A 27,621-nucleotide genomic window follows, 5' to 3' on the forward strand; every position below is an offset into this window, starting at 1 on the left:
TGTCTCTGGGATGTATAATAAAATAACAGCCGCTCTCCTGTTAGAAATAATTTTGGATGAAGGAGACAGATCACTAACACAAGGACTGTAAAACACATACTGAACAACAGGAGACACTGCTTTCCAGTAGTGAATAAATATTATCCCTTATTGCATTTTTTTCTCATATGGAAAAATGTGGAAATGCCTGTCCTAGTCCTCTGTATGTGAACGTGCTCTTTATTATTAAACTCTTATGATTCATAGTTGATGTCTGACTAAAGACACTAAATAAAGAAACTATCCCTAAGACACCTGAGCTTTGGCAGAGCACAGGTTAAACAGTTTCTGGTCATCTTCGTCTGCTGCTGCTGTTGATTTTCCAGGATCCCGGTCTTCTCATATGACCCAGCTCATTGTGTCCTCCTGGGAGAGAGTCACAGGTGATGAGGGTAGATGAAGGAAGGCTTCTAGTCAGGAATGCAGACTGTGGATAGATGAATAAATAAATGACTCTTAATTATTATAATCAAATATTCTTTATTCATGGCAGTTAGACCTAGGCTTACACATAATTTACTGTAGTATTTATTTACAAACACCTATTACAGACTACCCATACCCTTATTTTTCACTTCCATGACAAGCACGTTGTGAGGTAATAATGGAGTATAAAAGGTGTGTATAATTAAAATTTTATTGATTATCATTCAACAACAACAACAACAACAACAAAATCCTTAATTGAACTGCAGTAAAATATTCATTAAGAGAATTTATTAACAAATAATGGAACAAAAGGTTTCAAAATTCATATGAATTTCAAGAAGAAACGTGAATGAGGCAAGAATATCTATGATACAGCCAGTAAAATAGACAGATACATAAAAATGAAATTTATTCTAGTCGTGATCAATAACAAAAAGATTTTACATTAATGTCACGGCTAACAGCGGTGTAACACTAAAGTAAACGGTAACCATCTTTAATTAAAAACCTCGCTAGGTTAGCATACATCGATCGCTGGTCGGATTTTGTAAATAAAACTTAAATAAACTACTTAAAAACAGGCTGAACAATACGAATGACGTCTGTAAATAAACAAAGAGAACAAAAAGAGCCATACTTACGTTTGATTAGTTGGATATTTCAACACAGAAATGACCAAAAGTCACGATAAAATACAGACTTTGCTTTGTTTTCTGTCCTGCTGCATTTCCTGACCTGACTGTCATTCAAACCGTATTGTAGAAACGGAGTCTCCTTACCTTTACTAAAAAGGGTGAAACAGCGCCCCCAAAATCTCTGTAGTGGCCGGAAATATATTACATCGTGATAAGAATTACCATAGAGAATGAATGGGAAAAGTTTCGGAAATTAAGGACTCCCTGCAAGTAAGACACTGTCATCTGATTTTACATTTTTTACAAGTCATTCACTGAAAAATTTGGCCATTCAAATTAGCCATCTGAAATTAATGCCCCTCAATTCAAGCTATTAAATCTAAGCAAACAAAAATTCAATCTTAACAAAACCTCACTGGCAATTGGCTGAGGGGTTCAAGGAAGAGAAAACGTCATGCCTGCGACAGTATTTTGCTTCGTTTGGACGTAAATCTTTACTAGTTAAGATCAACCTAACGTCTTTGTGGTGTAACTGAACAAAGACACAAGTTAAGTTACAACTTGACTAACATAAGGTTTAGTGGCCTTTCCACCATACTTTAAGGCACAACTTAAGCATAGCTGATGCAACAAGCTACAGATCAGTGGAGGGGTGCCATGATGGTGGCACAGCCGTTTCATGCTATATGTGGATTATGCAAATGCATAGGGCCCCTCAAGCCAATTACCTGTCTTTATTCCTTACATGCTTACAAATATTTGCAGGCAGGACTTGACATTTACTCCGTCCAGGGAAAATGATTAAACCCATGCATATATTTGCTGGAAATATAATAATTTCCTTTTTATTTATAATAAACAGAAGAATGAAACTTGAAATAAGGTTCACCAAAAGTGCTGGATTAAAAATGCAGACGGGTACAAGTCTGTAAATGAAAAGTGAGAGTGCTGAACGGATGTTGACAGCTTTTACTACTGTGAACTCAATGCAGCAAATCTAAATCATCCATTATTTTAACCTAAAATGTAAAGCTTTATTTTACACATTTAAAGACACTTGGAGCATAAATGAGTTTAAAGGAGAATAAAGTCCAGAGGTTTGACACTCAACATGCTATAGATTGATCAGATTTACAATTACAGATATTCCTGAATGTAGGAGCCAAACATGTAAGTTTGGAGATGCCTTTGGGTGTAGGTGGGTTTTGGTTTACACACGGATTAGTGGGTGTGGTGATTGGTGGCACGGTGGTGATCAGTTAACTTACCTTCACCTGTGCACCTGTGGGGTGCTTCTGCTAAAAGTTGGAGTGGGGTGAGCACAGGGAGGACATTTTCTGTTGACCGCACGTTCTTGACTAAAGTTTGGCCTATTACCGGGTTTTGTTCGGCAAAGCTGTTAAATGGTAAGATGCAACGCTATGTAAATAAACTGGGTTTGGTGCGATAAAGTAAGGAGTGCGCGTCTTCACTTTGACTCCCGTGCCTAGCCTGCAGCGGCTTTAATTTTGGATGGATCGGCCGCTATATTGTCAACAGAAAGTCGGTATGTTTCGAAGTGTTGAGGTACGTTTTGTTAACTTTGTATTCTCGGGACCATCAAGGAACGCTTCGAGCCAGTAAGTGAAGCATGCTGTTCGACGCTATTGGAGTGTCAATTTACGCACAGCTGCGGGCATTCATTCATAAAACCAGCAGCACAGCCACCGGGACTGAGGTATGGTCACATACACACACATGCAGCATGAGAGAGTAGAGTAACTGCATTCCCCTGATAGGTAAAGTGATACAGCCGCACAAGCTGTATCACGGCTGTATTGGTTTGTTGTTTTTCAGCCGTTTGTTGTTTTTCGTGCGTCAAGCGGTATAAGTATCAAGGCTTGTGGGGGTACAGCCGTAGTTCTTGTGTGAGACAGTCCGTCTCTCATGAGGCTATCGGTATATTAGTACATCAGCACCCGCCGCTAGTATGCACAGAAGACTAGGGTGAGTTTAGATAGATTTTGTCAGGCAGTTTAGGAGGAATAAATTTAATCTCTCTTATCCTCTCATTAGGTAGAGGCTTTGAAAAACGTGTGAAGTTACGTTCTTGTTATTTGGCGCTGTGATTTGGATGCTTTTTGTGAATGGATGTATTTTTGAATGATAAAAATGATCATTTTGGAATCAGAAAATAGATTTCTGAATTAAAGATGGAGTCTTCTGATTTAAACTTAGAAAATGTTCAAAAAAGACAATCAAAGCTTACTGCAAAGGCATTAGAATGTCAAGTTGTAAAACTTCAAGCAGAACGAAAGACAAAGATAAATAAAATCAAAAGTTTAATTAAAACTATCAAAGAGCTTATGCAAACTGAAGACCATGTTCTCAGTGTCCAATCACATTTAGAAACTTTATGTGCCTTGTCTAAGGAATCTTGTGCTTTGCATGAATCTGTGATTGCTTTGCTTCCAGCTGAAGAACAGGAAAAGCAAAATTCTTGGTTCTCCAGTATAAACAGATTTAATAAGGAGTTTATTGAAGATGTAAAAAAATGGCTTTCTGATATAAATGTTCAAACTAATCAGGCAGCTCAGGAAACACATAGCATTTCTGAACAAGCACAATGTGATGTACCCTGTTTTCCATTAACAGAACAAAATGTCATTGAAGAGTCTTGTGTCTCTAGGCCTTCTAATGTTAATGTGGACATTGCTGTCACTGTTGATGATGTCAATCCCAGTGATAGTATTTCTAACATTGGAAGTAGAACATCTAGGAAAAGGAGTTCAGCAGGTGGTAGATCAGCTGTTTCATCCACTTCATCAGCTCGTCTCAAGGCTGAGGCAGAGATGGCTGCACTTGTTGTTCGCCAAAAACTTTTGAAGGATAAACATGCTCTGGAAGAGCAGGAAGAACAGCTTAGGAAAAGGAAGGAACAACTTGATTTAGAGACAGAAATAGCTGCATCGATGGCTAAAGTTAATGTGTTCAGAGCTTCTGAGGGATCCAGAACATCAAGTGCAGTTTGTGTCAATTCAGACGGCATGAATTCGTACTTTGAGAGGGAAGGACAAAAAGTTTTGAATACTGATGCCGAGACACTTGTACCTGTGGCTGGGGCACAGTTGTTTCAGGGCACCTCTGCAGTTGAACAGCAGCATTCACGCTTAGATGCTAGACCTAAGGTGTATGATGTGAGGTTTCAGCCTCAGGCTACGACATCAGGCCAGACACTTCAGATTGGTAATCAGTCTTGTCACCAGTTTGATGTGAAGCCAGATCCTTCACCCATACTACAAAGAGCTTCTGATAATCATAACTTGATAACAGTGTTGGAAAAACAGAATGAAATTACAGCCTTACTGGTCCAACAGCAGTCTCTGTCATTCCTTCCGAGGCGAGAAATCCAGATTTTTGATGGAGATCCTTTACAATATCAGACCTTCATTAGATCCTTTGAGCATTGCATTGAACAGAAGACCCGGAGTGCTAAAGACTGTCTTTATTTTCTTGAGCAGTACACCAGGGGGCAGCCCAGAGAGCTTGTCAAAAGCTGTCAGTTTATGCCTGATGATCTTGGTTATGCCAATGCAAAATCCCTGCTTCAAGAACATTTTGGAAACTCTGTGAAGATAGCTTCTGCATACATGGAAAAGATTTTAACATTTCCAGCAATCAAATCAGAAGATTTGAAGACACTGCAGTCGTTCAGCTTCTTGTTGAGAGGATGCTGTAACACAATGAGTGAAATAGATTCCATGCATGACCTGAATGTTCCTGCTAATATGCAAGCTGTCATAAAGAAATTACCATACAAGCTCCGAGATCAATGGAGGAATGTTGTTTTGACACGCAGAAACGATTTTGTCGTAAAGTTAATTTTGGTGACATTGTTGTGTTTGTTGAGGGCAGGTTAAGATACTTAGTGACCCGCTGTTCGGAGATATTCAGGACTCTCCAGCAGCAAGGAAGCTGGCAAAAAACTCTCAAAATCAACAGAGTTTCAAGGCAAAATCCAGTAGCTTTGCCACTACTGTTACAGCTATGAAAAATGAAGTTGAAGCCACAACAAAAACAGAAAGAAGACCACCTGTTGTAAATGTTTGCCTGTATTGTGGAGCTGGACATACTTTGGATCTGTGTCTTCTATTGGAGAAGAAAACACACAGTGAAAAGTTGTTGTTTCTTAAAGATAATGGAGTGTGTTTTGGTTGTTTGTGCATTGGGCACAGAAGTAAAGATTGCAAGAAACGTCTTTCTTGTAAAGTGTGCAATTTGAAGCATCCCACTATGTTGCATGTCCACTCAAGAGAAAAGGAAAAATTACAGGTCAGTAAGGAAGCAAAAGTAACAGGTTGTAGTGCTTTGTTGTCTGTACAGTCTAGTGGTCTTACTGGGGCCGGGAGAAAGATTGTACACTCTCCATATTGCCAGTTCGAGTGAAATCTAAAAAAAATAATGAGGTGTTTGTTACTTATGCTTTCTTGGATCCTGGAAGCTCAGCATCATTCTGCACTGAGTCTCTCATGAACAGGTTGCATCTCTCAGGCAGAAGAACGAGCATTTTACTGCGGACGATGAGTCAAGAAATGGTTGTTGGTAGTCATGTTGTATCAGATTTGGAGGTGGCTGGGCTGGACACAGACAATTTCTGTGAGCTACCAGATCTGTTTACTCAAAAGAACATGCCTGTTAATCAAGGAAACATTCCTCGACAGGAGGATGTTCAAAGATGGCCACATTTGAGACACCTGAATATAACAGAGATTCATTCAAGTATTGATCTTTTGATCGGAGCCAATGTTCCAAAGGCCTTAGAACCATGGGAGGTGGTAAGGAGTCAAGATGGTGGACCATATGCAGTAAAAACTCTGCTAGGCTGGACTGTAAATGGACCTCTTAGAGGAGACTGCAGCTATGACAATACAGATGTCCAGACTGATGTCACTGTAAATAGAATCTCTGTTGCACGACTTGATGAATTATGGGGACAACAGATGAAAGCTGATTTCCCAGAATGTGTTCAGGATGAACAATTGAGTTTGTCAATAGAAGATCAGCACTTTATGAAGTCTGTCACAAAGTCTGCTACATTAGTTGATGGTCATTATACCATTGGCTTACCAGTGAAAGTAGGCAAGGTTAGCATGCCTAACAACAGGAAGATTGTGGAACAACGAGCTCTGAATCTTAAAAGAAGGTTAAGCAAAGACAGTCAGTTTCATACTGACTATACCAACTTCATGAATGATTTGCTTGCCATGGGCTATGCTGAGATGGTGCCAGCTGAAGATCTGGGTCGTTGTGATGGTAAGGTATGGTATATCCCACACCATGGGGTGTACCACCCACAGAAAGGAAAGTTGAGGGTTGTTTTTGACTGTGCAGCTTCATTCCAAGGAACATCTCTTAACACACAACTCCTTCAAGGCCCAGATCTGACTAGCTCATTGGTTGGTGTTATGACAAGGTTCAGAAAGGAGCCTGTTGTTCTGATGGCAGACATTCAAGCCATGTTCCATCAAGTTAGAGTGTCAAACTCAGACACTGACCTACTTAGGTTTCTTTGGTGGCCCAATGGTGACCTTGGTCAGGATTTGGTGGAGCATAGAATGCTCGTACATCCATTTGGAGCTACATCCTCTCCAAGTTGTTCGAGCTTTGCACTGAGGAAATGTGCTGAAGATAATCAGACACATTTTAATGAAAAGGTCATTAACACTGTGTTGCACAATTTCTATGTTGATGACTGCCTTGTTTCAGTCCGTTCTGAAGAAGAGGCAGTGGAGCTGTATCATGATCTCTGTGCTCTGTGTTCCAAGGGAGGTTTTCAGCTCACCAAGTGGGCAAGTAACAGACGTGCTGTGCTCGCAGCTATACCTCCAGAGGAGAGATCAAAAGAAGTTAAGGATCTAGATCTAGACAACGACACTTTACCAGTGGAGAGAGTGTTGGGTATGCTTTGGTGTATTGAGTCAGATTCCTTTAAGTTCAGAGTTACCCTCAAGAACAGGCCTCTAACTAAGAGAGGGATATTGTCTACCATCAGCTCTATTTATGATCCTTTAGGCTTTCTGGCACCTGTTGTGCTATGTGCAAAGAAAATCCTCCAAAGCTTGTGTAGGATTCAACAGGGTTGGGATGATGCATTACCGGCTACTGCCGCACAAGAGTGGATAGCCTGGATGCAGGAACTATATCTGCTTGCAGAATTTAAGGTAAACAGGTGTTTGAAACCTCCAGATTTTGGAGAAGTTGTTTCATCTCAGTTACACCACTTTGCAGATGCAAGCGAGGAAGTGCGGAACAGTGTCTTATCTGTTGCAGCGAAACATTCATAACCAGGTTCACTGCGCCTTTGTGATGGGTAAGGCACGTGTGGCTCCACTGAAGTTCATCACTATTCCCCGCTTGGAATTAACAGCTGCAGTGGTTGCTAGCAGGATGGATAAGATGTGGAGGAAAGAACTGAGAATGCAGCTGCAGGACTCTGTTTTTTGGACTGATAGTACTTCAGTACTCAAGTACCTCAGAAATAAAACTTTGAGGTTTAAAAGTTTTGTAGCAAATCGAGTTTCTGAGATACTTGCCTCATCAGACTCATCTCAGTGGAAGTATGTTAAATCAGCCAGCAATCCAGCAGATTTAGCATCTAGGGGTGCCAAAGTTGAATCTTTCCTTAAGACAAATGACTGGGTGTCAGGACCAAAGTTTCTGTTAGAGCCTGATTTCCAGTGCACAGTAGATCCTGATGATGCAGGAGATGTTTCATTAGAGGATCCTGAGATCAGAAAAATTGTGTCTATGAACTCCACTCAAGCTAGTGAGCAGATGGACTCAGTGATGAGATTTGTTTCTCACTTCTCCTCTTGGATCCATCTAAAGAAAATGGTTGGTTGGATGCTCAGGTTTAGGAGTATGCTTTTGTTTATTTGCCGAAAAAGAAGGCAGGTAAAGGCCATTCTTGTTGGATCTGGTTTGGAGAAAGAGCACGTTGAGGATAAGCTGCAGGAAGAAATGCAGGTTATCAAAGCACAGGTAGCCAGAGGTCCCCTTTCAGTTGAAGATCTTGATAATGCAGAAGCTGCAGTCATCAGTTATTGTCAGAGAAGCAGGTTTCCAGATGAGTTATCTAGTCTGCAGAAGGGTGAAAGCGTGAAAAGAACTAGCCAATTGTACAGGCTCAATCCTGTACTTGATGAGGGCATTGTGAGAGTTGGAGGTAGGCTTAATAAAGCGGTTATGCCAGCAGAAGCTAGGCATCCTGCAATACTGACCAAGGATCTCCACATTGCTGATCTTATTTTGCGTCATATACATCAAAGTACAGGGCATGGTGGACGCAACCACATGCTTTCTAAGCTTCGAGAAAGGTATTGGATTCCAGGTGCTAGTACTGCAATTAGGAGGATAACATCAAAATGTGTTGTCTGTCACAGGTTACATGCTACACCAGGGTATCAGCAGATGGCTGATCTCCCCTTAGACAGGGTTTGTCCTGATGAACCTCCATTTACCCGAGTTGGAGTTGATTGCTTTGGACCTTTTGAGGTTAAGAGAGGAAGGGCCACAGTGAAAAGGTATGGTGTTATCTTCACATGTTTAGCTGTGAGAGCCATACACCTTGAGTTAATGTCTTCTTTAGATACTGATTCCTTCATCAATGCCCTCAGACGATTTATAGCCAGAAGAGGTCAGGTGTTGGAGATTCGTTCAGATAATGGTACTAACTTTGTTGGGGCTGAACGCGAACTAAAGGAGGCCATAAAAAAATGGAATCAGAGTCAGATACACAACATGCTCCTTCAGAAGAAGATCCAGTGGATTTTCAATCCTCCCACTGGGTCACACTTTGGGGAGTATGGGAGCGTTGATAAGGTCAGTGAGAAAGGTGTTAAATTCTGTTATCAGAACACAAAGTCTTGATGATGAGAGCCTGCACACTGTTCTCTGTGAGGCTGAGGCAATTGTAAATAGTCGTCCCATAACAAAGGCATCAAGTGATCCCAACGACTTAGAAGCACTTACTCCTAACCATCTATTGCTTCTCAAGTCCAAGCCATCATTGCCACCAGGGGTGTTTCAGAAGGAGGACATGTATGTTCGTCGTCGGTGGAAACAGGTGCAGTACATGTCCGACCTGTTCTGGAAGCGCTGGGTCAAAGAGTACCTGCCAGGGCTTCAGGAGCGCCAGAAGTGGCAGGGTATCAGGAGGAACTTCGTTTCTGGAGATCTGGTTGTCATCGTGGATGACTCTGCACCTCGCAACTCGTGGTTGACTGGGAAGATTATTGAAGTGATTCCTGATAGAAGAGGACTTGTGCGCCGGGTTCGCATCAAAACAAGGACTAGTTATTTGGACAGACCAATCACCAAGGTGTGCCTTCTTCAGGAGGCCGAAGAGCTGTGAGGACTTACAGCAACCTTGTCCAAAGATTTGGACATGTATTTGCATTTTGTCATGGACACATGAACTAATGGTTGCATTATTTTGAGAACATTTTGCAGGCTTGAGATGCATTGTAAGATCATTGTTTAAAGTATTGACTGTATTAACATTGCATGTCCGTCTCCTAAACAACTGAAAGATTTGTAATTAGTGCTTAGCATAATTAGGGGCCGGAATGTAGGAGCCAAACATGTAAGTTTGGAGATGCCTTTGGGTGTAGGTGGGTTTTGGTTTACACACGGATTAGTGGGTGTGGTGATTGGTGGCACGGTGGTGATCAGTTAACTTACCTTCACCTGTGCACCTGTGGGGTGCTTCTGCTAAAAGTTGGAGTGGGGTGAGCACAGGGAGGACATTTTCTGTTGACCGCACGTTCTTGACTAAAGTTTGGCCTATTACCGGGTTTTGTTCGGCAAAGCTGTTAAATGGTAAGATGCAACGCTATGTAAATAAACTGGGTTTGGTGCGATAAAGTAAGGAGTGCGCGTCTTCACTTTGACTCCCGTGCCTAGCCTGCAGCGGCTTTAATTTTGGATGGATCGGCCGCTATACTGAAAGCTTGTTGAAGATTTATTTAACAGTTAACAATCAGTGTTTTATTTTTAGTTGAAACTTAATGTACATAAAGAAAAGAAGAATCATGTGTTTTGGTTGTCATTTACAGTACTTCAAATAAAGAAAATTAGTACAGGCAAAAAACAGTCATCAGCATTTTTTGCTTGTTAAATGTAATAGATTGTGGTATGTTGGTGGATGATTTAATGGATTAGGAATGTCTCCATCATAGGTTGGCAGACAAGGGGCCCCCAAACACCATCTTGCATAGGGCCCCCACAAAGCTAGAAAGGACCCCGGCAGTAGGAAAGGCTCTAATCGGCATTCAGACCCTACATCTACACTGTATACACCGCCATCTTGGCCTGGCCCAACACAAAGTTCAACAGCTGACTCTTCTCCTGTCTTTGGTGAGTTTATTTAAAACCACAGATTAAAAACCTCCTTAGTAAAAACCTCAGTAAAATGAAGCTGTATCTGTTGAGCTTATGTGTTATACTCAGTTTGTCCAGGAGATGGTGCTCTGCACACACAGTGACAAGAAGTCTTAGTTGTGGCTAAGGGTAAAAGAGCTAGGAAGAGATGAAAACGTCAGAAGAAGCTACACAAGCAACTGTGACTTCCTGTCTTTGTTCTCAGGTTAGTAAAGTGTTAAAAGCATATAAAAGCAGACTTAAAATGTGCGGAATACCAGCAGGTTATGGAAGAGTAAAACAGAGTATTTTTGCTAACTATGAATTCACAAGAAAGAGCAGGACATCATGGGAAACAAGATTTAAATTTAAATTATTAGATTGTGTTTTTCTCTTTGTGTTCAAACATTTTTGTGTTGGCTCAAAGGTGCCCAAAAGGATTCCTGTACCTGGGAAGAATGTCCCACGCTCTTTAGATGAAGTCTACACAAGTTCATGTGAGGTTTAGAAAAAAATAAAAACACTTCCTTAAGTTTCATTTCAGCTGGTAATGACTAACGACATAACCATCTGGTAGCAAGCTTGTGAACTGTCCTGTCATGTTTAACTCTTGGTTCTGGCTAGAAAAAAGTGCATATAGAAAGGATTACATAATCTGGTGCTAAGATACAATAATCCACGGATCTTTCCTCCATTTCCTTCTCATTCTGACATTACTGTCTGAAAGGTAAATCCCAGCTAAACTGCTTTTTATCTAGTGATGTCCTCTGGTTCTTTGGAAAGCTTTTAATTGTAACAAAAGCGTGTGTCATCAGTGGTTTATTTTTTCTGCTGCCATTTCTTCCTTTTTAGCCCACTTCCTGTCAAACACTGTTGCGTTCGCTTCCGGTTTGATGTCTGCCTTGATGCTCACTTTTATTGTGGCTTAATTCTACCAAAACAAATGAAAACACTATTAGATGGTACAATGATGTAACTTCATCAAATTTGAACCCATATTATATTATGGAAACGAGGCATGCTCATTTTCTCTTGAGTGCTTGGATTTAAAGATTTATTTGAGTGCAATGAGATTCTTACAAGGAATTTTATGTTTTATTTAGTTGCACAAAAAAGAGGGAGTGGTGCTGTTTTGCATGTATTGCTAGCAGCATCAAAAACAGCATGCTCTTTGTTAAAGGATAAAAATCATATTTTTTTTCAGTTTGTTAGACCTGTGTTAATGGAGTGAGAGACACACCACAATGCTTTTCATCCAAGACATTCAAATAGTTTTATGAAAGTATTTTAGAGATTTATCTAATTAATTATATTGCTACATAAATCTCCCTAAATTTTCAAAATTATTTATGGGACCTTGACGGAAAAAGGTTGAGAAATGCTGGCGTAAGGGGAACTGTTTCATGAGTCTCATTCATGTACTAGTATTTCACCAAAAACGAAACTGAGCTTGCCCATGGGAATTTAAGCTTTTTAGAGGAATCAGACCATTTGGCTCAGCTCAGTTAAAGGAGCCGGCTCTTTTTTCTCCTTTATGGATTTGTATTTGATACCGTATTCATTTTTATCGAGTCAATTAACGCCAGCATTTGGCGGAGGTTTTATCATGGATTTGTCTTAAATTGTGCTTAAATTTCAGTACATGAAACTTTCAATCAAATGTTCTTCCAGATTGCCCCGGTTTTTTAAAATGTCTCTCAGGCCAAATGAAACTATCTTGTTTGCTAACAGTGTTTTTATTTGTTTAAGTGATTCTTTACAGCCACAAAAAAGAGTTAGTTGTTAGATCCGGCTCGTCCCCGAACGACACATCGTGGCGGGTCCAGCCCAGGCAAGTCCTGCAGAGAAGTCTCCAGTCAGTATCCCCTCGTTCAGAGATGAAACAGCAGACCTGGGATCTCATCTCGGCGATAACGGAGCGATTTGAATTAAAGTGATGCTGTTTATTTCCCCGAGTTTATTCAAGGTAAGAGCAACTGTTGCCTTTTTGTGGTTGCGCAGCGGAAAAAGAAAACGTGGAAATGTACGGTCGTAGGAATTGAGGAATTCAGAGGTCCAAGTGGGGTAAGGAGGAGGGATAGCTACTCAGGCCTTAGAAAGCTCGAAATAGAAAACCCTCAAGACACTTTTGTTTCCGTTTTTACACACTAGTATCGACTGAACTTCGCACATAAATTACAGTACCCAGTACTTTCACCCCTTAGTCCTTGGCTATTAGCAAACCAGGTAAGGCAACAAAACTTGGAGGAGATTCACATCAATTTAACAACATTTTACGAAGGGAGTTATGATCATCTTGCCATTAAGGCCACAGCATGTAAAATCAGGAGTGTCATGCCAATTCCTTTTTAAGACATTCGTATTTTCCCCCAAATCTTAATGTGACTTGATTGAAAAATAATCCGCCCCCTCCTCCCCCAACCCTTTGGTTTGATCCAAAAGTTGCCACTCGCGCTCACCTCATGGACCCAGACGCTAACGACAGGTGAAAGTGTGGGTGAAGTAATAGATGAGACTGTAGAGCATCAGGTTTTGATTTTAAACGTGCAAGTATGAAATATAACGAGTTATCCATCATTATGCAGCTGTTGAAGACATTTTTATCCCTAATTCTCGGTTGGTTTAGCCTCTGCCTTGTTAGTTGGTAACTTGTTTAGACGCAGCTTCCTGCTGAATACTGATAAAGCGACTTCAGTGCTAAGTGAATTCTGGGGAAATGTCTGAGGACTGGCAGATAATTTATCACCAGCAATGAGAGAGAAATGGTAGCTAAGAGATAGGTTTAGGTCAGGCCCAGTCAAATATCTCCATCTGAAAAAACGTAAAAAACAAAGCACCAGGTGTAAAGGATGAGAACCCTGCTAGGTTATTTTCAGTAAGATAAATACAACTTATATACCCATGTATATATCATACCAGAATAAAATGTTTGAAATATCTTACTATTTGCTGTATTTTGTTTTATTAATGTGAAGATGAAAAGTCTGAACATAAGTTAGTACCTCAGTTCTATTCTTTATTTCTACGAAGGCATGTGTTTTATTCACTTGGTGTGTTGTAAAGCTTTGTTTCCTGTGTTGTTGAACCATTTCAGACCAATCAGAGGTGGATGTAATGGTGATGTCATCAGGGAGTTGAGGGTGCTGATATGACGGAGGTAGGTAAACATGGAGGTCTAATGATGATGTCACCACGATTATGATTTTAACACAAAAAACTGTTGCGTTGACTAAAACCTGTCTGGCCGCTGTGTCAGATGTGTTCAGTTTGACTTTGGTGATTGATCAGGGTGATCAGTGAAAGCTTGAAAAAGTAGAAATAAGGAGGGATTTCATTACCTAACTCGGGTTTCTCAGAACTTTAACCATCTTTAGACTGTGCAGACAGATAAATATCAGAGACAGAGAAATCAAATTTCTTTAAAAAATCATACCACTAATGCAGTTGATTGCATGTTTCAAAATGCCGACAATGGCATCAGTTCTCCCTTTTTGCAAAGGACCCTTTCATCCAGTGGTGTAGTGCAGAGTATACGCAGTATATAGAGCAGTGGTTCTCAATCATTTTCAGTCGTGTACCCCCTGTGAAGTATTTTTTCAGCCAAGTACCCCCTTAACAGCGCAAAGTTTTATGGCCAAAAAGAAAGACATTAAGCAGTGCTGTGACAGCCGTCTGATTTATCAAACTTTGTAACTGATAAACACTTTCAAATTACAAATTTTTTTTCCAAACATTTTAAATGTTAAAAATACTTGACTAAATTTATGGCACATCTTCTCATCACTAAATGTGGGAATTCAAATTAATGTATTGAAAACAGTGAGTGGATAGGCATAAAACCATTTAAACCCAGAGGTGTGCAAAACACTGCTCAGCTGCAGCGGTCTCTCTGGAACAATTTGGAAATATAAACATAGAGCTAGAAAGAACTAAAAACCTGTAAATAATTAACTAATTACTTTTTAACTTTTTATGAATGGAGTGATTGTGAATACAGTGATTGACAGGTATGTTCCAGTGTGGGTCAAACCATTCTGCCAACAGGGGAGACTCAGGGGGTTTTAGGGTCATTAAATTTAATTAATTGACAAAATATAAACTCCACTTCATAAACTTAAGTCCTTACACTCCAGACGCAAATTTTTCGTGCAAATTATTCACACAAAATATTTATTTTTGAACCTGTAGCAAATCAATGCAAGCTTCCACACCTTGCAGCGCGGCATTGCTGCGGATATTTTTTTCAAAGTTTCGCTCCGACGAGCGCACATGGTGGTGGTGCCAATTTTTAAGGCAGACAGAGGAACAAAAACGTCCTCCTCTCTAACACCACCTGATATTTGTCCTCTCCTCTTATCTGTCTGTAGTCAGTGCTTGTGTTTTTGCCTCATGTTGCCTGGTAGAGAGGGAGATAGGCAGCAGACAGCCCAACATGTCCACATGAGTGCAAATGCGCTACTTGCACAGCTGGAGCTGTTTCTAAACTAACGGGACTTTATTCCAGTGAAATATTTACCAACACAGTCTCCTCTGACCTCAGACATACGACTTATAAATGCTACAGATCAACGAGCTCACTGAAATGACTCCTTTGACCAGTCTGGAACACAAACAGGTGAGCCAATCTGTGCGCTGTGGAGAGAGTTAACTCCTCTCACAGCAATCCTCAGATGTGCCCTATTACTCTTATTGATCATATTTGACATAGAATGAATGAAAAGTCAGTCCCTCATCTTACGAACTTGGCTGGCACAGTGAATGAAACAGTGAAACGAAACGGCACTGACCTCCTGGCTGTGCGTAAAAGAGCGGAGGGAGAAACCTTTTATCTTCTGCTCCAATAAATATCATTGTTTTTTAGAGGACAGAGAAAACGCACCGAAGATGTTCGCAGCACGAATGTGATTTTAGAATGAACGAAATATACTCGCAAAATCGTGTTGCTCCTGACATGCGTAGAAAGGCGCTATTTTCTGAAATAGCTGGAATATATTTTAAAATCTCAAGTACCCCCAGGAGTGCCTTCACGTACCCCCATTTTAGAACCACTGATATAGGGTATACCCACTTAATTTTTAGTTTCCAAAGAGGATACCGACTTCGAGATAAAGAGTATACCCACTACTAAAGAGCATATAAAGTAAGAGTATACCCACTTCTGCATACACCGCTCCTCTCAACCCCCACTCTAACTTAGCCACCCCAGAGTGTTTACTTGCTTTTGTTTGTACTTGAATTTGAATTCAGACATTTTTAACTAATTAACAAATAAGATAAATGACTTTACCCTGCTCTGTTACTTTTCAAATTTCAGGTTATTTTCAGTTGGCCCATGACACAGTATCATTTTGCTTTTTTACCCCCACAATAGATGTGTAATAAAACAATCAGGATGTGACTGAAGATTAGACTTTAAGCTTTTATTTGACTAAAATATGTAATTTACCATTTAGGAATTACATCCATGATATATCATTATGTATCATTTTATAATATCAGCAGAATGTACTAGTAAGTTTTTGGAGTTTAAAGCAGTCAGTGGACTTACCTCAGCAGTTTTTTCTCTGTTATCTTCATTCCCTAAAATATAATGTTTACCAAGGACTGAAGTTACAGGCCTGACCTTCTGCTTGTCTGAATTGTTGCACTTGGGGATGTTTTTTTTTTGTTTCAAGTGCTTTGTTATGATTTTAAGTGGTAACCACCATGCAACCACCTGCTTTTTAAATTAATTATATTTAATTCTCAGTGATAAATACAGCATATAAGAGGATGTAAACTGAATCATGTGTGATTGGTGGAGACATAAGGAAAGAAGGAAGAGGAACTAACTTATTTTTCCCCCTCCTCCTCCTCCTTCTTTTTCCTTTTCTTCTTCTTATTATAATAATAATTATTATATTGTTCTTATTATCATTATTATCATTTTCATTAGTTTATTATTGTGTACCTGCTGTCTTTGTAAAGTGTCTTGACATAACTTTGGTTGTAAATTGATGCTATAGAAAAAGATACAAAGATTGATTGGTTGAGCTCCTGTTTATTTGTAACATCAGTACAAGTTAAATTGACTAAGGACCAATCTGCCTGTACACCAGTTTGATCGCATATCTTTATGTGCATTTATCTTTGTACAAGATAGCCATGGATTGAATGCAACTGAACAGGTTTTTTCTCTTGCAGATGGAGGATGAAAATGAACACCAAAGTTGAGGAAGTGATGAAAAGGGTAAAAAACAAGCATGGGTGAGTAAAGTGATGAGATACAGCTTCAATAAAACCAAATAAAAACATCTGCCCCAAAAGAACAAACTACAATTAGATGACTGGAACACAATTTTATCTTTTGTTTTGTTTAATTTCACAGGATATTTCTGCAGCTTTTTCGATAGACCATTTTAATTACCTAATATAAATTGTCTCCAGGTCCCCTTCATCTCTTTCAGTTTTTTTATGTTGCAGCCCGATGCTACAGTTCTTTAAATTCATTCATCTACACTCGTTACCCCATCATGACAAAGTTAAAACAGAATTTTTTGCAAATTTACTGGAAATAAAAACTGAAATATCACATTGACGTAAGCATTCAGACCTTTTGCAAAAACACTGTAAATTCAGCACAGGTGCCTCCCATTTCTGGTGATCTCTGCTGAGATGTTTCTACATCTTGATTGGAGTCCACCTGTGGTAAATTGAATTGATTGGACATGATTTGGAAAGGCACACACCTCTATAGAAGGCCTCACAGCTGACAATATATATTAGAGCAAAACCAAGCCATGAGGTCAAAGAAATTGCCTGCAGATCTCAGAGACAGGATTGCTGACAGGCACAGAAATGTCTCCTGTGCTGAAAGTTCCCAAGAGCACAGTGGCCTTGATAATTCTCAAATGGAAGAAGCTTTGCACAACCAGGACTCTTCCAAGAGCTGGTTGCCCGGCCATACAAAGAAATTTGTGACTAAGGCCTCAATAAGAGGAGTGACCAAGAACCTGATGGTCACTCTGACTGAACTTCAGAGATCCTGTGTGGAGATAGGACAAAGTTCCAAAGGGACAACCATGATTGCAGCCCTCCACTGATCTTGGCTTCATGGCAGAGTGGATAGACAAAAGCCTTTCCTTAATGCAAAGCTATGTCAGAGTGATATCACCTGCCCAACACCATCCTGACAGTAAATCATGGTGGTGGCAGCATCATGCAGTGGGGGTGTTTCTCAGCAGAAGGGGCTGGGAGGTAGGGATGTGTACCAAATTAGATACTTTTATAGGTACCGACCAAATTCCGTTGATACTCCAAAGTAGGGCTGGGCGATTTATCGAGTATACTCAATGTTTCGCAGCTTTTGCCATGCACGATGTATAAAATGACTATAATGCGAACATCGAGTATAAATTATGTGAAAGTTTTGAGCCATCAGCATTAATTTCTCGCTGGAATTTCGCTTCTCCAATTGTCCCTGAACGCATCTCTCACAGCAGAGAGCTCTCTTTCCCCTGCCCATCCAGAAAACTCCTCCACATATGCAGATTTTTGTATCAGCAGCGAGAGAAGCAAGAAAGAGGAAGGTAAACAGCAGCATGGCGAGTTAGCGGTGAGTTAGCTGCGTTCAGAGATGGATAACGAGAAACAGCACTGCATCTGCAGCGTTGAGCAGTCGTTCAACTTTGAAAAGGAAGAGGTCGAACTCACGCAGTATTTGTTAAAATACGCCGCAAAATGACTCCGAGATGACGGCGGCAGTAACAAAACACCTCGCTAAAGACATGAGCCCAGTGTTGGTGAAAAGCCAGGATTTAAAAATCTCATAAAGACACTCCACACAGAATACATGAGTTGCCTGGGCACGAGCATTTTGCTGAAAACTCCCTGCAAGAGTCGTACATGTCAGCCAGAAGACGGCCCAGCAGCGGACAGACGTGATCCACTTCTCCACAACTATGGAGGCTTATCTCAGCCTAACAGTTCAAAAAACTGACAACGAGGTGTTAAAATGTTCCTGCCTCCAGACAAGCTTTTGTCCCCCATGGTTACACAGGAGAGCTTCTTCAATAAGGTCTAAAGATGCTCTCATGTTGTGAACTTGTCAGAAACTGGTCCAGCATTCATCAGTGCAGATAACAGGACTAATATCATTACAGCTGTGAGCCTGAATGGTGGACTAGACTGCACAGTTTTGGCCTTTGGCTGCATGCAGGATTGGTGAGTTTTGTGTAGGTTTGCTTCACCCATAATGAGGAAAATAATCATTTTGTAGTCAGCAAGAGTAAACATAACACAGAAAACATTTCAAGACTTTCCATACACCATAAAAGACAAAGTATTTCATGATTTATGTATTCTGATTTATTAGTAAAAGATTGAATGAAGTCCTTTTCAAAATAAAACAGCTAAATTTGACTTTGTATTGATTCATACCCTTCCTGCATACAATTTAGTTAAAAATCCAAGCAAACAGTCATTATACAGGTGCTGAGAGGCCATTTCAAAATATCGCGGTATATATAGTGTATTGGGATATAGCAAAAATATATCGAGATATCAATTTTAGGACATACTTCCCAGCTCTACTCCAAAGTACCAATTCATGTAAAATCAAACGGTACCATGTTTGGGTACCTAAACGCATCCCTGTGACTGCAAGAGAGTGGAAGAGTAGTCAATTTTCCATGCCGGACACGAACGCAGCATTGCACACACGTGTGTGATGACGCCAGTAGCAGCTAACTGAATCAACAAAACAAGCATGGGAGATGGGAAGCGGTCGAAGGTAGCGCTCCACTTTTCAAAATATGATGCAGATTACACTGCAATATTTGTGACATGAAGTTTAAGGTTTACCACGGCAAAACTTCTAATCTGAGGAAGCAGTGTGATGATTAATGATTCAAATCAGCTCCTTCTGTTTCCTGTACAGATTCCTCACTTTGAACACCATGATTTGCCCGTTTATCATGTGGATATCTACCACAGAAATATACTAGATAAAGGGACGTGTTTGTTTGCTCAGTCACCTAACAGACACTGGAAAAAGGCATGGTACAGATTGCCTAGTGTGAGTGCGTCCTAAAAGTCGCTCTCCATCTCTCCAACTTGGTGCCGTATGAAGCACTGGATGGATTCAGAGTGATGCTGAAGGAGTGAGAGAGCCACAGGCTCGTTCCCGCTGCTTATTTTCATCGCAGAATGAAACAATTTACCACTTTCTATTCATTTTTTTGAAGTAAATAAAAATAGAACATAACAGACCCAGTGTGCACAGTTCCGGGGGTTGACGTTTTTTTGTATAAAGGCTCGGTTATGCTTCTGTGTCGACGGCTGCATGATTGATTGATGAGTGAGGAGCAGACTCTGCTTTTCTCAGGGAAAGATAAAATCTTAGTTTTGTTGGAAAAAGAACTGCACGAGGAAAGAAGATGTGCAGTAAATGTAGTTTATGGTAGAGGAAGTAGTTTGTATACTTTCATTTGTAATACTTTAATTGGTAAAAATTGTATACCTTTATTTATTTAGTTAGTTTGTTATTTTGACTCCATACCCTATTGTTAATTTGTTTTAAACTTATTCTCCCTCCATGGACCCCAGTGCACATTTTTTAAAGAGGGGAAATTAGAGGATTAAGAGGTAGTGGGGCTGGGTTTTAATTTGTGCAATATAACGTAAAAAAACCAAACAAACAAACAAACAAAAAAAATTGGGTATTAGTTTAGGTTTTACATGTTGGAGTAATTTGTAAAAAAACACTTTTGATGTTACATTATAAATGGTGTTTGATATTGTTTTGATATATTTGATAGTGTTTTCATATTGAGAAATACATATCTAAAATTCAGAAGTTTTGAGGCTATGTAACATTTATTATTGCACATTATTCACACACAAAAGTACCAACAATTGGTACCGTTGTGTACCAATACCGGTTCACAGGTACCAGGAATCTGTACTTTAACGGTTTAAATGTCAAAGGTACCCATCCCTACTGGAGGGCCAGTCAGGGCTGAGAGAAAGCTAAATGGAGCACAGTACAGAGATATCTGCAATTAAATCACAGACAACTTCTCTTTAAATCCCTAACAAAATTATTAAACAAATCAGCATCAATTTTTATCAATGACAAACCAACAAATAACTTTTACAACTGCTAATCTACAAAAAACAATCTATTTACAAGCATGCAAAGCAAGGAAAATGTGAAAGAGAGAGAGAAACAGGATGGCTGATGTCACGTGGTTTCATACGTGACTTTGAAGATGTTGGACTTTGATTTTACAGTCGCACTAGGGTTTGTGTAGGAGAATGCACTGTATTGATAAATGTGGACACAGCAACGTAAATCAGTAACACATAAGCAGACAATAGGACAGCAAATGCAGCTTTCAATGAGCACATGTAAAATGCTTCCTCCAACTAGCTCTGCCTAGATCAAAGCCTCTTACTTGTAATCATGTTGTGTGATTAAAGTCTAATGTCCAACAGATCCAAAAGTGAGCAGCGGTCAGTCCATTAATGTTCCTTCAATGGTTCCATCCTCGTATCGTCCTTCTGAGGCAGTAGAAGGGTTGTGAGTCCTTCTTCAGATACCGGTAGGCTTTCTGCAGCACTCCTGTCTGGATGGCACTGAAGAAAAGAAGGAACGCTTTTGTTCAACCAGCCAATTGCTGACTATGCTAAAACTAAAGGTGAAGCTGAGAGCATGAATAGCACAGTGTAAGGTCTTGTCCACACAGAGACGAAAACGATATATTTACGTTTAGTTTTGAAAAAGCTTTCCGTAAACACAAGGTCGTTTCAGGAAATGTCCGCACAAGCACAGAACCACTGAAAACAACTGAAAACGCTGTAGTATATATGCAAAGCCTATAACGCTGCTATGGAAATGCACCAAAAGAGAGAAGAAGATTACGGAAAACTGCCCCAAAACATTCTCTTGGTTGCCCTTCTGGTTGTTCTTCGTGGTGGATTTAAGGACATCTGGTGAATGCTATTTACGGTGGTGTTAAACGTGCATCAGATTTGGCTGTAAAAGCCATAATAAGCTCAGTACTTTCTGCAGCGTGAACACACCCGTTATCAGCCATAGTTGTTTTGGTTTGACACGCATGCGCAAGTGGGCTATGCTATGTATGATATAATCATTTCAAGAAAGATGTGGTTGGCTGTCCACATGGAGATGAAACTGTTAGCGTTTACAGATTAGTTCACTCTGGGACCCAGTTTAAAAAAGTAGCGTTTATGGCCTCCCAAAACACTGTTTCCACGGGGCTTAAGACAACTGGTCTGCTGCTTGGATGGCTGTTAGGAGGTGATGGAATGGCCACTGAGGTGGGGGTCACACTGGCATTTATTACATGTGGACCCCATGCAGAGTCTCCTCAGGTCTCCTCCTATCAGAGAGGAGAGTGTGTCCTGCCGCAAGGGCTCCAAAGATAATAAGTCTCCTAGGCTTCCTCGTCCTTTGTTTAAAAGTTTCCCTCCAAACCTACTCCAACTCAGGCTTTAGAGTGGCCATGTAGGCCAAGATTTTTGTTCATGAATTCCATCACATGGCTGATATCTAGCACCAACAACAGTTCCCATCCAACCTGACTGAGCTTGAGAGGATTTGCAAAGAAGAATGGTTGAAATTCTCCCAGTCCTGGTGTGCAAAGCTTGTTGTGCCATATTTAGAAATACTCAAGGCTGTAATTGCTGCCAAAGGTGTTTCAACTAAGTATTGAGTAAAGGGTCTGAATACCTATGTCAATTTGTTATTTCAGTTTTTTACATTTGATAAATTTGCAAAAAAGTTCTAAAATTCTAAAAAACTATTATTTCATCTATGTAATCAAGACTGTTGTATATTTTTTACAGCCACAGCTGAAGAACCTGGCCAGCCACCTGAGACTTGGACTGAATCTCAAGTGAGCACCTGGCTGAGATCCATTGGAGTGAAGGAGAAGTATGTTGAAAAACTTTATGAGGAAGAAGTAAATGGACATATCCTTCTGAAATTAAACGAGGACTTTTTAAAGGCAAAGATTTGCATGAAGTCAGGGCCAGCTCATTTGATTATTGAAGAGAGAGATGAGCTCGTCAAATCAAAGCAGAGGGAAGGGAAGCAAGAGAAGAAAAAGCCAAGCAGTGCTAAAAAAACAGAACTGGAGCAAGAATCAGTTCAGAGTGTGCCTACATCAAGTGAGGGCCCTCCTGCACAGATATGTGAGAGAGTTGATGTCTCAAAAAAGAGACAAAGTTCAAACTTAAAGGAAGACTGCAGACCTCGACCATTTGATCAAGAAGGAATAGATTTCATATACGTGAAGCACAGAGTCCTACAAGCAGAATCAGGGGCTTTTAATCTGATATCTCCTTGCCATGAGTTCAAGTCGTTTGCAGTGGCTGCTGAATTGGATCGCACAAGACTCCAAGCAAAGTTTGCAAAGGAAGTCCTTAAATTTGCAGTTGGCTGTATGAATATCAGATCAAATGGCACCATACACTTTGGTGTGATGGATAGCAAAGAGGATGCAGGATATGTTCATGGTGAGATAATTGGTGTCCCTGTGAAAGAGAGAGACATGTTTGTTGATGCTTTGGACTACATTGAAAGATGCTTCTCCTCTGACAAGGAGCAAATACGCCAGTGTGTGCGGCCACCACGGTTCATTGAAGTTTTGGATAGAGACAGTACAGAAAAGAGATTTGTGGTAGAGGTTGACATTGTGCCTTCAATAAGTATTGTCAAGAGCAGGGTGTATGCAGTTCGTCTGCCAAACTTCAAAGAGTCAGCTAACAAAGTGGAACTGGAAAAAGAAGTGATTCTTCGGAGGGTGGGTTCAAAAACCGAGCCAGTGAACGACAAAGACCTGAGTGATTTTTACCAGAGAGTCCAAGACCGGGATGCACAAAGAGAAGAAGCTGAGAGAATGAAGTTCTTTAGTGCCCCTGAGATCTGCCAAGACCTTGGAAGGAAACTAACAATGCTGATGACAAGTGGGAAGAAATTCATTGAGAAAGAGAAGTGGTTCATACTTGTCACAAATAAATTCCCACAAGACGAACTTTGCAACATTGAATGGCTGCTCAACTTGAACATATTCTGTGTTTTTGACTTTGACCCAGATTCCAAGATATCAGGTCTTTGCTGCAAATACCTTGAGCATCACGCAGCAAACATGCACTCTCTGCAGAGTTACAGGATTTCTGGGGACATGAGCATCAAGGAATTCACAACACACTTGCATCTGTTTGAGCAGACCAGCTGGATCTTTTGTAATGGCCAAACTGACTTCAAAGGAACTGAAACTCCATGTGATGAAATGACTTGGATCAAGACTAAAATGACTCACCTGCGGGACTCTGTGTCCTTAATCTGCAAACAGATTTTGCCAAAAGGAACTTTCCAGGTCATTTTCCTTGTCACATCCCCGGTTGAGAAACCACTCTTGCACACCTTTACTGTGTTTTTTACTGACATGGAAGGGCATGAGGATATAATGTGCATCTGTCCATCCCAGGAAGACTTCCAGAAGTGGCAAAGCTTTGCAGAGGGGTCATGTGGACCACAAACTGTGAACAACTCAAGTGTGGTCGGGATGAGAATGAGTCACGTTAATGCCACTCTGCTGCAAGTGCAACCCTTCAAAGCATGTGCCAGGAAACACTTGCCAGTCTTTGTAAAAGGGACATGTCTTCTTGAAACACACAAAGAAGAGCAGATGTATTCCCTGGAGATTCTGACTGTGGATCATTGTGATGAAACCAGTAAAGACTTCATCACTGAGGAGAAAGCAAACATTGAACACCAATTCTACCGTGGTGGGAGAGTGACCTGGTTGAACTTCTGGCTTGCTGAGCACAAGTATGTGGGAGAGGTGATTGAAAGAGATGCCTATCATGAAGTTTCCAAACTTCTCCATGATGTCTTGAAAAGGAATCCAGATGAAACTCCAGTCAGCAGTATAAATATCTTTCATCATCCAGGAAGTGGTGGGAGCACTGTGGCAAGACAAGTGCTCTGGAACAACAGAAAAGATCTGAGGTGTGCAGTTGTGAAACCCTCATACTCAGCTTCTGTTGTTGCACAACATGTAGTTGAACTGAGAGAGTATGAAGAGCAAGATCTGCAGAAGTGTCTTACGGTGTTGCTTCTCATTGAAGACTCTGACAAAGACTATCTAGATGATCTCAAAAATGAACTAGAGGTTGCTGTTAACACCAAAAGAATCCAGTATGGAGCTCCATGCTTCATTTTGTTGAGCTGTAGACGTTCCCATGATCCAGAGAAGAAATGCAGGGAATCCCTGTTACAGAACGTGTCTGTCACTCACAAATTGTCTGAGCAAGAGCAGAGAATGTTTTCTGGGAAACGAGATGCACTTGAAGAACAATATAAACCTGAATTTATCCTGACTTTTGTCCTGATGAGTGAAGGGTTCAGCAGGGATTATATTCAAAGTTTTGTGGAGCATTTGCTTCAAGGCATTGACCACCAATCTACCGTCACTCGACTCATCCTCTATGTGGCACTGTTGAACACATATGTTCAAAACTCTTTCATCTCCCAGTCTCATTGTGAAGCCCTGCTTGCTCTAACCATTCACCTGGAAAGGTTTCGCCAGCACGAGTTCGAGAAATCCCTCAGCCCTCAGGCCAAACTGGTCTTCTTACACCTCAGAGATGAAAAGACACACATTGAATCGATCAGAATCATCCACCCACTTGTTGCCAAGGAAATTCTCCAACAACTTTTGGGGAAAAAGACCCAAAGCAGTTGTGCAATGAATTTGCTCTCTGAGGATGTGTTATTTGAACACAGATTTGGAAGGGATGAGTACTTGTCATTCCTGAGAGCACTTTTCATAAGAAGAGCAAGAGTAAGCAAAGGAGATGAATATGATAGTTTTTTCTCTCCTCTGATTGAGCATGTATGTGACAAGGAGAAAAGCCCAGACAAAGCAATTGAGTTGCTCAAAGAAGCATTCCAGCGTTTCCATAAAAATCCGTTCTTTGCTCAACAACTTGCTCGTCTTCATTATACTTATGAAAAGTTTGAAGATGCAAAATACTGGGCAGAGACTGCAGCCAAACAGCAGCCAAACAACTCGTACATACTCGATACAAAGGGACAAGTGTACAGGAAGTGGTTTCAAGCAAAATGCAAGACCATTGACAGTGACAATGTTCCAAAGACAGCCCAAAATACGGCAGATGCTGTAGAGACTGCACTAAAAGCCCTGGAGTGTTTTCAGGAGTGTGAGAAAGCTGCCAAAGCAGAGATGGAAGAATTGAATAATTCAGGATTTTTTTCTGAAGTTGAGGTTGGCTGCAGTCTTCTCAAACTGATCTCTTCATTGGACATGTTTGCAAACAGAACCAATGGTCATTCAGAGTGCATGAAATACCTGGTAACAGATTACATTCCTGAAGAAGTCAAAGATGCCTGGGAACCATTTCATCAGCGACTGAAAAATCTTCACAAAACAATGCAAGATGCCTTGGAGTGGATTTCAGAAGACCTCAGTTACTTTCAGACAGACATTGATGAAGATGACGAAGAGACCCCAGAAAGTCCTGAAGAGAAGATCAGCCAACCACTGAAATGGTTGGCGAAAAAATCTTCAGAGTATGGGAAGTACTTCAGTGAAGCTGACTTCAATAAACTTCGGGGACAATCAATCCCAGCCATTCTTACTCCATTCCAAAAACGGATGGTCATCTACCATCTAGGTGGCGGTAACGTGACATCAATCCTCTCAAAGCTAACAGACCAGAGGGATGCAGTACACCTCTTAGAAAACATCCTCTCTCTGTATCCCAGCAATCCACTGAAGGCCAAATTTGGTCAAAGGGATATTGTCAATTACATCACAGCCCACATTACACTGAACTGCCTTTCACCAGAAACTCCAAAGGTAGCTCCTTTGGCAACTTTACAGGCACTTTGTCGTCAGTTTCCATCTGACAAAAGAAGATGCTTACCAAGTGCCCTGTTCCTGCTCACTTTGCTTTTCTGGCCAGAAGATCATGACATGGACCTGGAGAAAGAAAACAAATACGAAGTTGTGCAGTCAGCAGTTGAACACTTGGATAAAGACTACTGGATCAAGATGAAGGATGTTCCTCAAAGGAAAAGAAGGCTTTACACCCATTTTTTTCTGGGTAGTGGGAATGGATTGAATAAATTTGTTCACAAGAAAAAGTTTGAAAGTGTCACAAAGGTGTTCTCAGTTTCTGAGAAACGGTTGAAGTGGTTCAGAGGTGAGGCCTGGAAAAAGCCCGAGATTGCCACGATGCTGAAACGTGTGTCTGGATGGACTGAAGATGGTAAAGTATATCTCGATGGCCCCAAGAAAAAGAAGTTCCATATCCTACCTCTTCATGTACGTTCAGTTCCTCATAGCAATGAAAACATCACATTCTACCTTGGCTTTACCTTCAGAGGCCCTGTTGCCTGCAACATCATTGTAAACGAATAGTTTGCCTTTGAACCATGATCCTGTCAAACGGGGCCGTTTTTTCAACTTGATTGAGCATCAGGCAAGCATTGACTCTTTGAACAGAAAGACAAAAATAAAAGTCTTCAAGCACATCGAATGGCATTAGTATGCACCTGTCTAGATGTATGTACATTGGACTTTGCTAGGAATTAATCCTGACTCCATGCCTGTAAAAAAAATAGACTGGATTTTTTATTTTATGGCTCATTGCTTCTTAAATAGAAGCTTTATATCATTGTAGTCGTATGTATTCTAATTTTTCACTATTGGATTCAAAAGATATCTCAGGAGATTTGTACTTAAATTTTGCCTTGAAGACATTTGTTGTTAATGTTGAAACTAAAGGACTGCTAAAGAGATTTGAAGTATCTGGTACTTCACATTAAGGGACTTAAAAGTGAGCTTATGGAACCTTAAATACTGCTGGCAGTGCAGTAGAAATACACTTCTACTGCACTGCCAGTTAATTTTTTGTTTCTACTTTTTCACTTTTATTTACATTCATGCACTTCAGTTATATGGGATTTTTTATGTTAACTTAAAGGCAATTTTTGTACCTACCAACAATGGTTTTCTTCAACAGTTTTTACATATGCATTTCACTTTTATATAAAAAATATCAAACTCAGTTGTAGTATGTT

At 40.4% G+C, this 27,621-nt stretch overlaps 1 protein-coding gene across 3 annotated transcripts; it reads left to right on the forward strand.

Annotated features, from left to right (window-relative positions):
• Positions 1-10,341: 10,341 nt before the first annotated feature.
• samd9l (sterile alpha motif domain containing 9 like) lies at positions 10,342-27,460 on the forward strand. Of its 3 annotated transcripts, none has more exons than XM_041817575.1 (5): positions 10,342-10,728; positions 10,930-12,468; positions 13,597-13,659; positions 16,686-16,748; positions 22,353-27,460. In XM_041817575.1, exons 4-5 carry the CDS (start codon positions 16,745-16,747, stop codon positions 26,957-26,959), a joined length of 4,611 nt encoding a protein of 1,536 aa, XP_041673509.1. In that variant the 5' UTR covers positions 10,342-10,728; positions 10,930-12,468; positions 13,597-13,659; positions 16,686-16,744; the 3' UTR covers positions 26,960-27,460. The 3 variants fall into 3 exon arrangements, with proteins under 3 accessions (XP_041673509.1, XP_041673510.1, XP_041673511.1); XM_041817576.1 differs by having other exon boundaries at positions 10,342-10,499; positions 10,593-12,468; XM_041817577.1 differs by lacking the exon at positions 13,597-13,659 and having other exon boundaries at positions 10,342-12,468.
• The last annotated feature ends 161 nt before the right edge of the window (positions 27,461-27,621 follow it).

This window comes from Cheilinus undulatus, linkage group 21 (assembly GCF_018320785.1).
Source record: "Cheilinus undulatus linkage group 21, ASM1832078v1, whole genome shotgun sequence".
Lineage (NCBI taxonomy): Eukaryota > Metazoa > Chordata > Actinopteri > Labriformes > Labridae > Cheilinus > Cheilinus undulatus.